The sequence below is a fragment of the Salmo trutta genome, chromosome 31, assembly GCF_901001165.1.
Source record: "Salmo trutta chromosome 31, fSalTru1.1, whole genome shotgun sequence".
Lineage (NCBI taxonomy): Eukaryota > Metazoa > Chordata > Actinopteri > Salmoniformes > Salmonidae > Salmo > Salmo trutta.
In genome coordinates this window covers 28,277,300-28,291,881 of record NC_042987.1, presented here as the reverse complement: position 1 = coordinate 28,291,881, position 14,582 = coordinate 28,277,300, and the positions used below count along the sequence as shown (strand labels likewise).

The window sequence follows — 14,582 nt, the reverse complement described above, 5'->3', positions numbered from 1 at the left end:
TACGTCGGGGATCTAGTTTCAGGCATTTATTTTACGCCTGCTACATCAGGTTAGCTCAAAACTGATGTTACTGTGTGTGTCACTAACGTTACAGTGTGTGTGTGTGTGTGTGTACCTGGACACCGTCGTCGTCGTCGTCCTCATCGGAGGGGCCTGGGGGTGACTTCTCCACATCGGAGCAGACCGAGGGCTCCCTCTTCCTCTTAGTCTCCATCACACTGCTGCCACTGCCCTCTGCCAACTCCACCTTCTTAGTGCTTCTGGAGGCAGGAGGGGAAGAGAGGGATTAGGAGAAGGATGAAAGAGCGTCAGGAGAGGGTGGGATGAGGATGAAAGAGTGAGAGAAGAGGACGGAGGGATTAGGAAGAGAAGGATGAACGAGAGGTTGATATGAAAGAGGTGGAGAATATGTAGAGAAGGACTGATGAGAGTGAACACCATCTTAAAACAGGTATTACAGTCAGCTTTTGCTTCTGTCTCTGATAGTATGAAGTCATCAATGCTGAAAACAGTGTTTCCCAACTCCAGGCCTCGGGTACACTCAACAGCATACATTTTTGCACTGAAGGACTGGAGTTAGGATACACTGGCCTAAAGTATAGTTAAGTTTACACCACAATCTTTAAACTCCTGAAAAACTCATAATCTGCTTCCACTATATAGACTTTCCATAGCATGAGGACCCACCGTAGACACCAGTGGAAACCATTTTGATGACTGTTGGAACAATCAACAATCATCCGTACACAAGAGCATTTAGCAAGTTAAACCTGTGGTTTCAAAGTTGATGTTCAGATACACAATGAGATGGAAGACGTGGGATTTCTAGTAACCATCTTGGAGATGCCATGTTTTAAATTAACAGGTTGAGGTCAATTCATTTCCTTGAGGCTGGATGACGGACGGTTGAAACATGAACAGCTAGAGAAGGGAAGAGGAGGGAGGGAAGCTGTGTGTCTCTTTCGACAGACAGACAGACAGAGAGAGAGATAGAGAGCTCCTCCCTGCCACAGATTACACAAAGCCCTGGGGGCAGGCAGTCAACCCCCCCTCTTCCTTAGCTCACTCCCTTGCTGGCTCTACTCTAGGGCCCCCCTCTCCTTTCATTTGCAGCCAAGAGCAATCACATCGCCCTGGTAACCCGTGGTCACGTGATCCGCACCTGTTCCTCTGGCTGGACTCCACAGGCTGGAGCCATCTGCTCTACTCAGACACTAGTCCTCTCCCTCTTCTCCTCTCCTCCTCCTACTGCTGCTACACTGAACAAAAATAAAATGCAACATGAAACAATTTCAAAAGATTTTACTGAGTTTGTCTGATTTCCTTAAATTAACTATTTGAATGAATGAATTAGACCCTAATCTATGAATTTCACATGACTGAATACAGATATGCATCTGTTGGTCACAGCGATCTTAAAAAAAAAGAAAGATGGATCAGAAACCAGTCAGTATCTGGTGGGACCATTTGCCTCATGCAGCACGACACATCTCCTTCACATAGAGTTGATCAGGCTGTTGATTGTGTCTTGTGGAATGTGGTCCCACTCCTCAATGGCTATGCGAAGTTGCTGGATATTGTCGTGAACTGGAAAAAGCTGTCGTACACGTCGATCTAGAGCATCCCAAACATGCTCAGTGGGCGATATGTCTGATGAGTATTCAAGCCATGGAAGAACTGGGACATTTTCAGCTTCCAGGAGATGTGTACAGATCCTTGGGACATGGGGCCGTGCATTATCATGCTGAAACATGTGATGGCAGCGGATGAATGGCACAACAATGGGCCTCAGGATCTCATCACGGTATCTCTGTGTATTCAAATTGATATAAATAAAATTGTGTTCGTTGTCCGTAGCTCTTGCCTGTCTATACCATAACCCCACTGCCACCATGAGGCACTCTGTTCACAACGTAGACATCAGCAAACCGCTCACCCACACGACACCATACATGCTGTCTGCTACCAGCCCGGTACAGATGAAACTGGGATTTATTCATAAAGAGCACACTTCTCCAGCATGCCAGTGGCCAGGCTCGTATTTCTGTGTGTTATTATGTTATAATTAAGTCTATGATTTGATAGAGCAGTCTGACTGAGCGGTGGTAGGCACCAGCAGGCTCGTAAGCATTCATTCAAACAGCACTTTCGTGCGTTTTGCCAGCAGCTCTTCGCAATGCTTCAAGCATTGCGCTGTTTATGACTTCAAGCCTATCAACTCCCAAGATTAGGCTGGTGTAACCCATGTGAAATGGCTAGCTAGTTAGCGGGGTGTGCGCTAATAGCGTTTCAAATGTCACTCGCTCTGAGACTTGGAGTAGTTGTTCCCCTTGCTCTACATGGGTAACGGTGCTTCGAGGGTGGCTGTTGTCGTTGTGTTCCTGGTTTGAGCCCAGGTAGGAGCGAGGAGAGGGACGGAAGCTATACTGTTACACTGGCAATACTAAAGTGCCTATAAGAACATCCAATAGTCAAAGGTATATGAAATACAAATCGTATAGAGAGAACTAGTCCTATAATAACTCCAACCTAAAACTTACCAGGGAATATTGAAGACTCAGGTTAAAAGGAACCACCAGCTTTCATATGTTCCCATGTTCTGAGTAAGGAACTTAAACCTTAGCTTTTTTTACATGGCACATATTGCACTTTTACTTTCTTCTCCAACACTTTGTTTTGCATTATTTAAACCAAATTGAACATGTTTCATTATTTATTTGAGGCTAAATTGATTTTATTGATGTATTATATTAAGTTAAAATAAGTGTTCATTCAGTATTGTTTTAATTGTCATCATTATAAATAAATAAATAAATAAATAAATACACACCCCCCCCCCAAAAAAATTTGCCCGATAAATCAGTATCGGCTCTTTTTGGGCCTCCAATAATCGGTATCGGTGTTGAAAAATCATAATCGGTCGACCTCTAATGTGGAGGTCCTGGGTTGGCATGGTTACACATGGTCTGCGGTTGTGAGGCCGGTTGGACGTACTGCCAAATTCTCTAAAACAACATTAGTAGAAAAATGAACATTAATTTCTCTGGCAACAGCTCTGGTGGACATTGCATGCTCCCTCAAAATGTGAAACATCTTTGACATTGTGTTGAGATAAAACTACACATTTTAGAGTGGCCTACTGTCCCCAGCACAAGGTGAACTTGTGTAATGATCATGCTGTTTAATCAGCTTCATGTTACGCCACGCCTGTCAGGTGGATCAATTAACTTAGCAAAGGAGAAACGCTCACTAACAGACGTAAACACATTTGTGCACGACACTTAACAGAAATACGTTTTTTGTGCTTATGGAACATTTCTGGGATATTTTTTATTTCAACTCATGAAACAGGACCAACACTTCACATGTTGCGTTTATATTTTTGTTCAGTGTACATAACTATATAACTCCATTGCGTTTCCCCCTTTCTCTCATCTTGGTTAGATAAGCTTCCCCCCCATCTTCCCCCCTCCTAATCAACCACAGACTTGCTCCTCTCGGTCCGCTCCTCTCCAATGCATCTCCCTCTAACAATCAGAGGCTCTAGCTCTCTCCTTTCATTCTACTGTTCCATCTTCTTGATCAGCTTCATCATCCCTTCGCTCTCATTCTCTTGCTTTTCTCTGTCGACCTAATATCCCTTTCACCCCTCTTTCCTTCTCCATCTCTTCTCCACTTAGTCAGCCTCTAAACCTCTTCTCTACCCCGCTATCAAGTCTCCCTTTCTCTCCTAACCACCCATTCTTCTCTTCCCTACTATCCCGGTTACTCCTCAATACTGCTCTCCAGTAACAATGGCTTGTGGGCAGGGTTCAAGGCTGTGTGTGTGTGCAACCAGGGGAGGAGGAAGGTAGCGGAGGCAGCAACACAGAGGGATAACGCCTCTAACCAACGTTGTTATACATTTGTTTTTTAAAATGTAAATCTTTATTTAACTAGGCAAGAACAAACTCTTATTTACAATGACGCCAACCCCTGCCAAACCCGGACGACGCTGGGCCAATCACGGCCGGATGTGAAATAGCAGGTTTTAGAAGATGGTGGCTCTAGTATGTACGGCTAAAATACCAGTCGGCCATTATGGTGCTTAACTACATTAACAAGTGGGATTTGTTAAAGTGCACCACTGGAATTCATCTGGAATCCGCTGTCTGAGGTGTACTGGGTGGCATTTAGGCATGTGGTCCTCCAGCAGTGGAGTGTGATGCTGTATTCTGACAGTAAGACAGCGGAGGAGGAGAGGGAAGGAAGGAGAAGGTCCAAGGGGGGAGAGTTCCAGGACATCTGCCGTGCGCTGGTGAGATGAGTCATACACAGCTAGACCCCCTGACACTTCCTCTTCCTGCCCACACACACACACACACACACACACACACACACACACCCCACAGCTTTTGCATACATGCTAAGGGCAATGCATGTACACAGGGGTATATACACAGAGCTTCATCAGAGTGCCTTAACAAGGTACGGTTAGCTCAGTCATGTGACTGGCTGGGGAGGGGAAGTGCCTCGATGCAGAGAGAGCGTAAGCAACAAGATAAACAGATGAGATGGTGAGAGCTGTGTGCTGATTGAGGGCTGAAGGCACTTCTATCCTTTCAGTATGAGCAGGAGACATTGTAGTACCACATGTCTAAATGCATTCACAAATCACAACAAACATGGATCTAGCGTTCGTCTGCGAGTTGTTTTAGGGATGACCTGCTGTAACGTCTGACTGACAATTTTTGGGGGGCAAAATAGGTGTGTACGCGGTTAGCAAATTTTGTTCAGGGGCGAAGCACTATTGGTGTGTCTGAGCCCTTAAGGGTTAACACATGGTTCCGTTTGTTTGCATTCAGGGAGAGAAACACACACACAGGTGAGGTGGCTGCAGGTGTGCTTCCTTCCTGACAGTGGTGTGTACTGCAAACAAATCTAGGACACACCACGTCACACCCATCTGTGGGTGTGGCAGCAAGACGAGTGATGACACAGGAGATGGGCAGCTATTAATAGCTCAGCTTTCTCCCAGGATGACCCAGCACACAAACAAGGTAAAAAGCCAGCCTGCTACCTACCTGCCATTGGCTCACGGACGCCCCCCTCTTGCCTGAAGCCTCGCACTCCACCCATGTCAGTGCAGCTGGCTAGGCAAGCAGGCGACAAATTAGTCCACGCGCTCCTCATCGGTTTAAGCCAAACTGACACTCTACACAGTGCAAAGGACACACACACACACACACACACACCAGTGAGGAAAATGATTGTGAAAGCAATATGGCGGAAGCTATCACATAGCCACTTCTTTTAGATCAGTGTAGTAATACTAATACATCCAGGACTAACAAAGTAAACACCTAGGCGCTAAGATACTAATACATCCAGGACTAACAGAGTAAACACCTAGGCGCTAAGATACTAATACATCCAGGACTAACAGAGTAAACACCTAGGCGCTAAGATACTAATACATCCAGGACTAACAGAGTAAACACCTAGGCGCTAAGATACTAATACATCCAGGACTAACAGAGTAAACACCTAGGCGCTAAGATACTAATACATCCAGGACTAACAGAGTAAACACCTAGGCGCTAAGATACTAATACATCCAGGACTAACAGAGTAAACACCTAGGCGCTAAGATACTAATACATCCAGGACTAACAGAGTAAACACCTAGGCGCTAAGATACTAATACATCCAGGACTAACAGAGTAAACACCTAGGCGCTAAGATACTAATACATCCAGGACTAACAGAGTAAACACCTAGGCGCTAAGATACTAATACATCCAGGACTAACAGAGTAAACACCTAGGCGCTAAGATACTAATACATCCAGGACTAACAGAGTAAACACCTAGGCGCTAAGATACTAATACATCCAGGACTAACAGAGTAAACACCTAGGCGCTAAGATACTAATACATCCAGGACTAACAGAGTAAACACCTAGGCGCTAAGATACTAATACATCCAGGACTAACAGAGTAAACACCTAGGCGCTAAGATACTAATACATCCAGGACTAACAGAGTAAACACCTAGGCGCTAAGATACTAATACATCCAGGACTAACAGAGTAAACACCTAGGCGCTAAGATACTAATACATCCAGGACTAACAGAGTAAACACCTAGGCGCTAAGATACTAATACATCCAGGACTAACAGAGTAAACACCTAGGCGCTAAGATACTAATACATCCAGGACTAACAGAGTAAACACCTAGGCGCTAAGATACTAATACATCCAGGACTAACAGAGTAAACACCTAGGCGCTAAGATACTAATACATCCAGGACTAACAGAGTAAACACCTAGGCGCTAAGATACTAATACATCCAGGACTAACAGAGTAAACACCTAGGCGCTAAGATACTAATACATCCAGGACTAACAGAGTAAACACCTAGGCGCTAAGATACTAATACATCCAGGACTAACAGAGTAAACACCTAGGCGCTAAGATACTAATACATCCAGGACTAACAGAGTAAACACCTAGGCGCTAAGATACTAATACATCCAGGACTAACAGAGTAAACACCTAGGCGCTAAGATACTAATACATCCAGGACTAACAGAGTAAACACCTAGGCGCTAAGATACTAATACATCCAGGACTAACAGAGTAAACACCTAGGCGCTAAGATACTAATACATCCAGGACTAACAGAGTAAACACCTAGGCGCTAAGATACTAATACATCCAGGACTAACAGAGTAAACACCTAGGCGCTAAGATACTAATACATCCAGGACTAACAGAGTAAACACCTAGGCGCTAAGATACTAATACATCCAGGACTAACAGAGTAAACACCTAGGCGCTAAGATACTAATACATCCAGGACTAACAGAGTAAACACCTAGGCGCTAAGATACTAATACATCCAGGACTAACAGAGTAAACACCTAGGCGCTAAGATACTAATACATCCAGGACTAACAGAGTAAACACCTAGGCGCTAAGATACTAATACATCCAGGACTAACAGAGTAAACACCTAGGTGCTAAGATACTAATACATCCAGGACTAACAGAGTAAACACCTAGGTGCTAAGATACTAATACATCCAGGACTAACAGAGTAAACACCTAGGTGCTAAGATACTAATACATCCAGGACTAACAGAGTAAACACCTAGGTGCTAAGATACTAATACGTCTAGGATTTATAGAGCAGAAGGCGAACACTGAGGTTATTTTTCCCTCTGAGGAGAGAGAACAGGGTCAAGACCAAGTTTGACTGGGTAGGTGTGGGCAGGCATGTCTAGGATTAGTTCAATTTTCCCCACCTCATGGTTGGGACCTGGGTTGGGGGAAATCTGATAACCGAACTTCAGAGTTGAAAACTTCTGCCTGGAGCAATTAGACTGAGAGAAGAGTTTATTTCGTCCACCCTTACAGTACAGGGTGGAGGTTGAGTGAATGCGCTGCCATCATTATCATGCTAAATGAAAACGACTGGCATAGCCATCACAAAATGGAGGAAGGTTGCAGAGAAGGGACTTAGCCCCCCAGTTGATTGGAGCTCATTTAGCTGCCAGTGACAACAGCCTTTTTGCTGTGCTTCATTCCGGTGCTAGTCAGGCCTGGAGGCTAAATGAAGAAGCCTTGCCTTGATTACCATTAGCGGCCATTTTACTCCACAAGATTACCCACTCCCTCCACACACACACACAAACAAACAAACACGCAAACTAACAGACACACACACACTTCCATCCCCCTCACATGCATACCCCCCCCCCCCCCCCACTCACACACCTCCCCCATCTGCTGACCCCTGTGCTGTCACTGGCCCCTCCCTCTTCCTCTGGATGAAAGTGGCAGGAGCAGTGACAGCACTGCGGAGGAGGGTAGGGGAGGAGAGGGATAAGGGCAGTGGGATGTAGAGAGAGCAGAGAGGGATATGGACAGTGGGATGTAGAGAGAGCAGAGAGGGATAAGGGCAGTGGGATGTAGAGAGAGCAGAGAGGGATAAGGGCAGTGGGATGTAGAGAGAGCAGAGAGGGATAAGGGCAGTGGGATGTAGAGAGAGCAGAGAGGGATAAGGGCAGTGGGATGTAGAGAGAGCAGAGAGGGATAAGGGCAGTGGGATGTAGAGAGAGCAGAGAGGGATAAGGACAGTGGGATGTAGAGAGCAGAGAGGGATAAGGGCAGTGGGATGTAGAGAGAGCAGAGAGGGATAAGGGCAGTGGGATGTAGAGAGAGCAGAGAGGGATAAGGGCAGTGGGATGTAGAGAGAGCAGAGAGGGATAAGGGCAGTGGGATGTAGAGAGAGCAGAGAGGGATAAGGGCAGTGGGATGTAGAGAGAGCAGAGAGGGATAAGGGCAGTGGGATGTAGAGAGAGCAGAGAGGGATAAGGGCAGTGGGATGTAGAGAGAGCAGAGAGGGATAAGGGCAGTGGGATGTAGAGAGAGCAGAGAGGGATAAGGACAGTGGGATGTAGAGAGAGCAGAGAGGGATAAGGGCAGTGGGATGTAGAGAGAGCAGAGAGGGATAAGGACAGTGGGATGTAGAGAGAGCAGAGAGGGATAAGGGCAGTGGGATGTAGAGAGAGCAGAGAGGGATAAGGGCAGTGGGATGTAGAGAGAGCAGAGAGGGATAAGGGCAGTGGGATGTAGAGAGAGCAGAGAGGGATAAGGGCAGTGGGATGTAGAGAGAGCAGAGAGGGATACGGGCAGTGGGATGTAGAGAGAGCAGAGAGGGATAAGGGCAGTGGGATGTAGAGAGAGCAGAGAGGGATAAGGGCAGTGGGATGTAGAGAGAGCAGAGAGGGATAAGGGCAGTGGGATGTAGAGAGAGCAGAGAGGGATAAGGGCAGTGGGATGTAGAGAGAGCAGAGAGGGATAAGGGCAGTGGGATGTAGAGAGAGCAGAGAGGGATAAGGGCAGTGGGATGTAGAGAGAGCAGAGAGGGATAAGGGCAGTGGGATGTAGAGAGAGCAGAGAGGGATAAGGGCAGTGGGATGTAGAGAGAGCAGAGAGGGATAAGGGCAGTGGGATGTAGAGAGAGCAGAGAGGGATAAGGGCAGTGGGATGTAGAGAGAGCAGAGAGGGATAAGGGCAGTGGGATGTAGAGAGAGCAGAGAGGGATAAGGGCAGTGGGATGTAGAGAGAGCAGAGAGGGATAAGGGCAGTGGGATGTAGAGAGAGCAGAGAGGGATAAGGGCAGTGGGATGTAGAGAGAGCAGAGAGGGATAAGGGCAGTGGGATGTAGAGAGAGCAGAGAGGGATAAGGGCAGTGGGATGTAGAGAGAGCAGAGAGGGATAAGGACAGTGGGATGTAGAGAGAGCAGAGAGGGATAAGGGCAGTGGGATGTAGAGAGAGCAGAGAGGGATAAGGGCAGTGGGATGTAGAGAGAGCAGAGAGGGATAAGGACAGTGGGATGTAGAGAGAGCAGAGAGGGATAAGGGCAGTGGGATGTAGAGAGAGCGGAGAAAGAAGTGGGGGTGTGGAGGCTCTGCTGACACATTCCTCAGGAAGCTCATGTTACTTCCTACACAATGAAAAGGACTCATCGCTCACTGGCTAGTTCACACGCTTTGCATTTCCACCCAGGTCGGCAGAGAGAGTAAGAGAGAGAGTAAGAGGCATTCACCAGATGCTCAACATGCTCTGCTCAAACCTAATGGTCCCGAAACTAAACTACACGAATAACACTGGACACTTTGGAACATTAAGCTTTTACCGTTTCATGCTGGAATATACAAGGTCTGAAGTAATCTGCCTTTGGCCTGGGAGACGGACGCACTGGTTGCACTTTATGTTAGAGAGCTGGGAGTCCCATCCACCAAACTACCAGGAGTGAAACAAGGAAGGTACATTGTATCCTGTGTGCTACATATTAGGCTTGGGCGGTGTTACGTTTTTCTTGTTCCCCATTTTCCCCTGTTAGTGTGTGTGTGTCCTGAGCATTACAGGTGTACCGAGTTGCGGCTAACGATGGTGGGCGTGGCTGTAGCTGATTACAGAGAGGATATCTGTTTGCCGTGTGAGAAGAGAAGAAGAGAGGGGGGAGAGAGAGGACACTTGTTTTTTTGTTTGATTATTTGTGTTAATTTCTTTGTTTGTGTTTCAGCCTGTCCTCCTGAGGCGCTCCACCCTACCTAGGTCCTGGAGAAGGGAGAAGGTAGATCTGCCCATGGGTGTACATTCCCACGTAGATAACCCATTGTTTTATACACTAGGTTAGCCGGGCGGGTGTCACCCTTGTATTTTCTTGGAACCAGGTAGGACAGTGGGTTAGGGTTTAGAGTGTGTTAGGAAGGTTTAGGTGTGTAGAAGAGGAGGGATCTTGTGTTTATTTTCATTACTTGGACCCCGATCCCAAACATTCCCTTCTCTTACCTTCCCTTGTTGTGGTTGTTTTGTTTCTTACTGCTTATTTATGGGTGTGTTATATTGTTTATTTAAATAATTTACTAAACATCCCCTGAGGGTTAACATTGAGTTCTGGTTGTGGTCTGATTTATTCATCGCTCATTGCACCCCACATTTCTTCCCATTTCATCCGTGTTACCTGGTGTGTTTAGGCCCAGGCATTTACGTCTCCTCCTCAGACGAGCTACACCCGAGGGGAGAACGGAAGAGGCGGTATACCGTATACTACAAATGGAAATGTTTTTTTTTTAATACCTTAAACTGTTAACAATTTTTTTACACATTTGAATATTTGTAGTTACTAAGTAAATAACTGCAGACAACTTGAGCAATATGCTAGGAGATAAAGATTTCACTAATCACAATTTTTCCTTGTGAAACTTAACGATAGTTACAAGGTGTTTGTTTACAAGCACACAAGGAAAACGAGATGGAGCCTTGAGTCAGTCACGGTTGTGCAGCATGCCCCGGGTGATCGAGTTACAGTACGGAATTCACCACTAAATGTTACCAGCTAGATATCTTAACTATTAAGTTAACATTCTAAAACGTGCTAAACCCTCTGCAGTTGTGCATTTGGTTAGCTAATTTAGTAGCTAGTTAGCTATCTAGCTAAGTGGTTAACTTCTTCCAAAATCAACCGCTTGATAACACCAGAGAATCCCCTCCTGGATCAAGAGCCTTGCTGTCTAATATTTGTTATATGCATGCAGCAATTATTTTTTTTAGTTACTAGAATACATTTATACTAGCTGGGATGTCTGTCCTGCAAATGCTTTAGGTCAGAGACTATAACATTTTTGCAATGCGCTCGTTAGCATTCTCAATGGGATTTTACATGTACTTGTTAGCATCGCTAACCTTTGGATTACAGCGGCTTAATGGGGTTTGAAAATAGCGAATATACAGGTATGGCACACGGTTGGTTTGAAGGTATGACAATATGGACACCGTTAAAGCCTACTACCTAGATCCCCCCTATAGAATCCCCATATTTTAATGATGACAGCTTCTCCATCCACCATTTATGGCCAGGGACATGCAGTCTGTGGCAACCTAAATATCAGAATTGAACAAGAACTTGACACTCAGCGACAAAACACCTACCTGGAGGTGACAGCGTTCCCTCCTCAATTTGCCCCCTTAGACACAACGACGACAAAACCACCAACAAAAACAGGTCTCAACTCCTGCACCTCTGTCGCACGCTGGGTCTGTACATAGTCAATAGTAGGCTTACAGGGGACTCCTACAGTAGGTACACCTATAGGGGCGGCAGGTAGCCTAGTGGTTAGAGCGTTGGGCCAGTAACCGAAAGGATGCTAGATTGAATCCCCGAGCTGACAAGGTAAAAATCTGTCGTTCTGCCCCTGAATAAGGCAGTTACCCCACTGTTCCTAGGCCGTCATTGTAAATAAGAATTTGTTCTTAACTGACTTGCCAGGTTAAATAAAAAAATATAGCTCATCTCGGCAGTAGTACTGTAGACTACTTTATCACCGATCTCAACCCAGAGTCTTTGAGCGTTCAGCCAGCCAACTCCTATCAGACCACAGCAAAATCAATCTACTTGAACAGAGCAATACTCAACCAAGAGGCATCGAAGCCGAACAAAACCGCATGCTGTTAAAAAATGGTATAGATGGAAGGAGGGTAGTGTAGAAACATACAACAAATACAATCCCACCAAGACAACTTGTTTCCTTGCAATAGTAAAGGTGTAAACTTAGCAGTATATTATTAATTATTACTTTTAGCTAACGTCAAATTTAAATTCAAGAAAACCTAAGACAATGAAAAGTGGTTTGATGACGAATGCAAAAACGTTAATGATATTCAAAAACCTAGCCATCCATAAACAAAGACCCAGAAAACCTTAGCTTACGCCTTCAATATGGGAATACAACTAAATCATTAACAGCATGTCAGAAAACAGATGAATGGGACATAAGAATCCATAGAATCAAATCCCTTCTGGGAAAATTGGAACACTAAACACAATCTATCCAAAATGGAGTTGTATGGATACACCACTTCTCCTACTTTTTTGGCCCTAAACAAAGAACCCATGATAATTTACACAACTTAGAATCAGCTCTTAAAAGACAACCAGAACCCATTGGATGAGCTACAGGAAAAAACTAAGACTCCAACCCAAAAAGGCCTGTGGTGTTGGTTTACTAAAGGAAATGATAAAATACACAGTGTACAAAACATCAGGAACTAGAGGTCGACCGATTATGATTTTTTTTCAACGCCGATGCTGATTATTGGAGGACCAAAAAAGCCGATACCGATTAATCGGCCGATTTTGGGGGGGGGGTTATTTATTTATAATAATGATAATTACAACAATACTGAATGAAGTTATTTGTACTTAATATAATACATCAATAAAATCAATTTAGCCTCAAATAATGAAACATGTTCAATTTGGTTTAAATAATGCAAAACAAAGTGTTGGAGAAGAAAGTAAAAGTGCAATATGTGCCATGTAAAAAAAGCTACGGTTTAAGTTCCTTACTCAGAACATGGGAACATATGAAAGCTGGTGGTTCCTTTTAACATGAGTCTTCAATATTCCCTGGTAAGTTTTAGGTTGGAGTTATTATAGGACTAGTTCTCTCTATACGATTTGTATTTCATATACCTTTGACTATTGGATGTTCTTATAGGCACTTTAGTATTGCCAGTGTAACAGTATAGCTTCCGTCCCTCTCCTCGCTCCTACCTGGGCTCAAACCAGGAACACATCGACAACAGCCACCCTCGAAGCACCGTTACCCATGTAGAGGAAGGGAAACAACTACTCCAAGTCTCAGCGTGAGTGACGTTTGAAACGCTATTAGCGCGCACCCTGCTAACTAGCTAGCCATTTCACATCGGTTACACCAGCCTAATCTTGGGAGTTGACAGGCTTTAAGGGGTGGGTATAATTTGTGGAACGTTGCAACAGGAATCTGTTTCAAAAAACGTAAAGTAAAAGGTTGCCAACCAACAACGCATACAAAGTAGCAACGCATACAAACCTAGCTAACTAGCTGCCGAATAGGCATCAACTCACCACGTAGCTTATTCTTAATGTTTGTCTATAGGCAACCAGACATGTGAGGACAGACATTTTTCGGAATAAACGTGATGAGTGAAAAATGCAATGAAATAGACCACTCACTACCCGGTATCTTATTCTGCCGCTATACAACTTTGTATGCGTTGTTTTTTGGCAACCTTGTTATTTACAAAGTTTTTGGAATAGATTCCTGTTGGAACGTTCCACAAATTATACCCACCCGGTCTGAAGTCATAAACAGCTTGAAACACAGCGAAGAGCTGCTGGCAAAACACATGAAAGTGCTGTCTGAATGAATGCTTACGAGTTATGTTATGTCAATTTTATGTCATAATTACGTAAAATTCTGGCAAATTAGTTTGCAACGAGCCAGGCGGCCCAAACTGTTGCATATACCCTGACTCGGCGTGCAATAAACGCTAGAGATGTGAGATCTGACTTGCCTAGTTAAATAAAGGTGTAAAAAGAAATGTCCATGGTTTATTTATTTATTAATTATAATTTTTTTTTTTTTAATAATTAATCGCCGGCCAAAAATACCGATTACCAATTGTTATGAAAACCTGAAATCGGCCCCGATTAAATCGGTCGACCTCTATCAGGAACACCTTCCAAATATTGAGCTGCACCCCTTTGTCCTCAGAACAGTCTCAATTTGTAAGGGCATGGACTCTACAAGGTGTCGAGAGTGCTCCACAAGGATACTGGCCCATGTTGACACCAACGCTTCCCACAGTTGCGCCAAGTTGGATGTCCTTTGGGTGGTGGACCATTCTTGATACAAGCGGGAGACTTAAGCGTGAAAACCCCAGCAGCGTTGCAGTTCTTGACACAACCGGTGTGCCTGGCACCTACCCTGTTAAAAGGCACTTAACCTCTCTAGGGTAGGGGGCAGTATTTTCACATCCGGATAAAAAAAACGTACCCAATTTAATCTGGTTATTACTACTGCCCAGAAACTAGAATATGCATATAATTGTTTGATTTGGATAGAGAACACCCTAAAGTTTCTAAAACTGTTTGAATGGTGTCTGTGAGTATAACAGAATTCATATGGCAGGCCAAAACCTGATAAGATTCCAAACAGGAAGTGCCCTCTCTGACCATTTCTTGGCCTTCTATAGCCTCTT

The 14,582-nt window shown here is 44.7% G+C and overlaps 1 protein-coding gene across 1 annotated transcript in view; it reads right to left on the bottom strand.

The window, feature by feature from the left end:
* LOC115169864 (chromodomain-helicase-DNA-binding protein 7) overlaps positions 1-14,582 on the bottom strand; it is a 124,033-nt gene that overhangs the window by 59,748 nt on the left and 49,703 nt on the right. Inside the window, exon 4 of the mRNA XM_029725921.1 lies at positions 116-260. Coding sequence (XP_029581781.1) covers positions 116-260 — 145 coding nt within the window. The remainder of the gene's footprint in view (positions 1-115; positions 261-14,582) is intronic.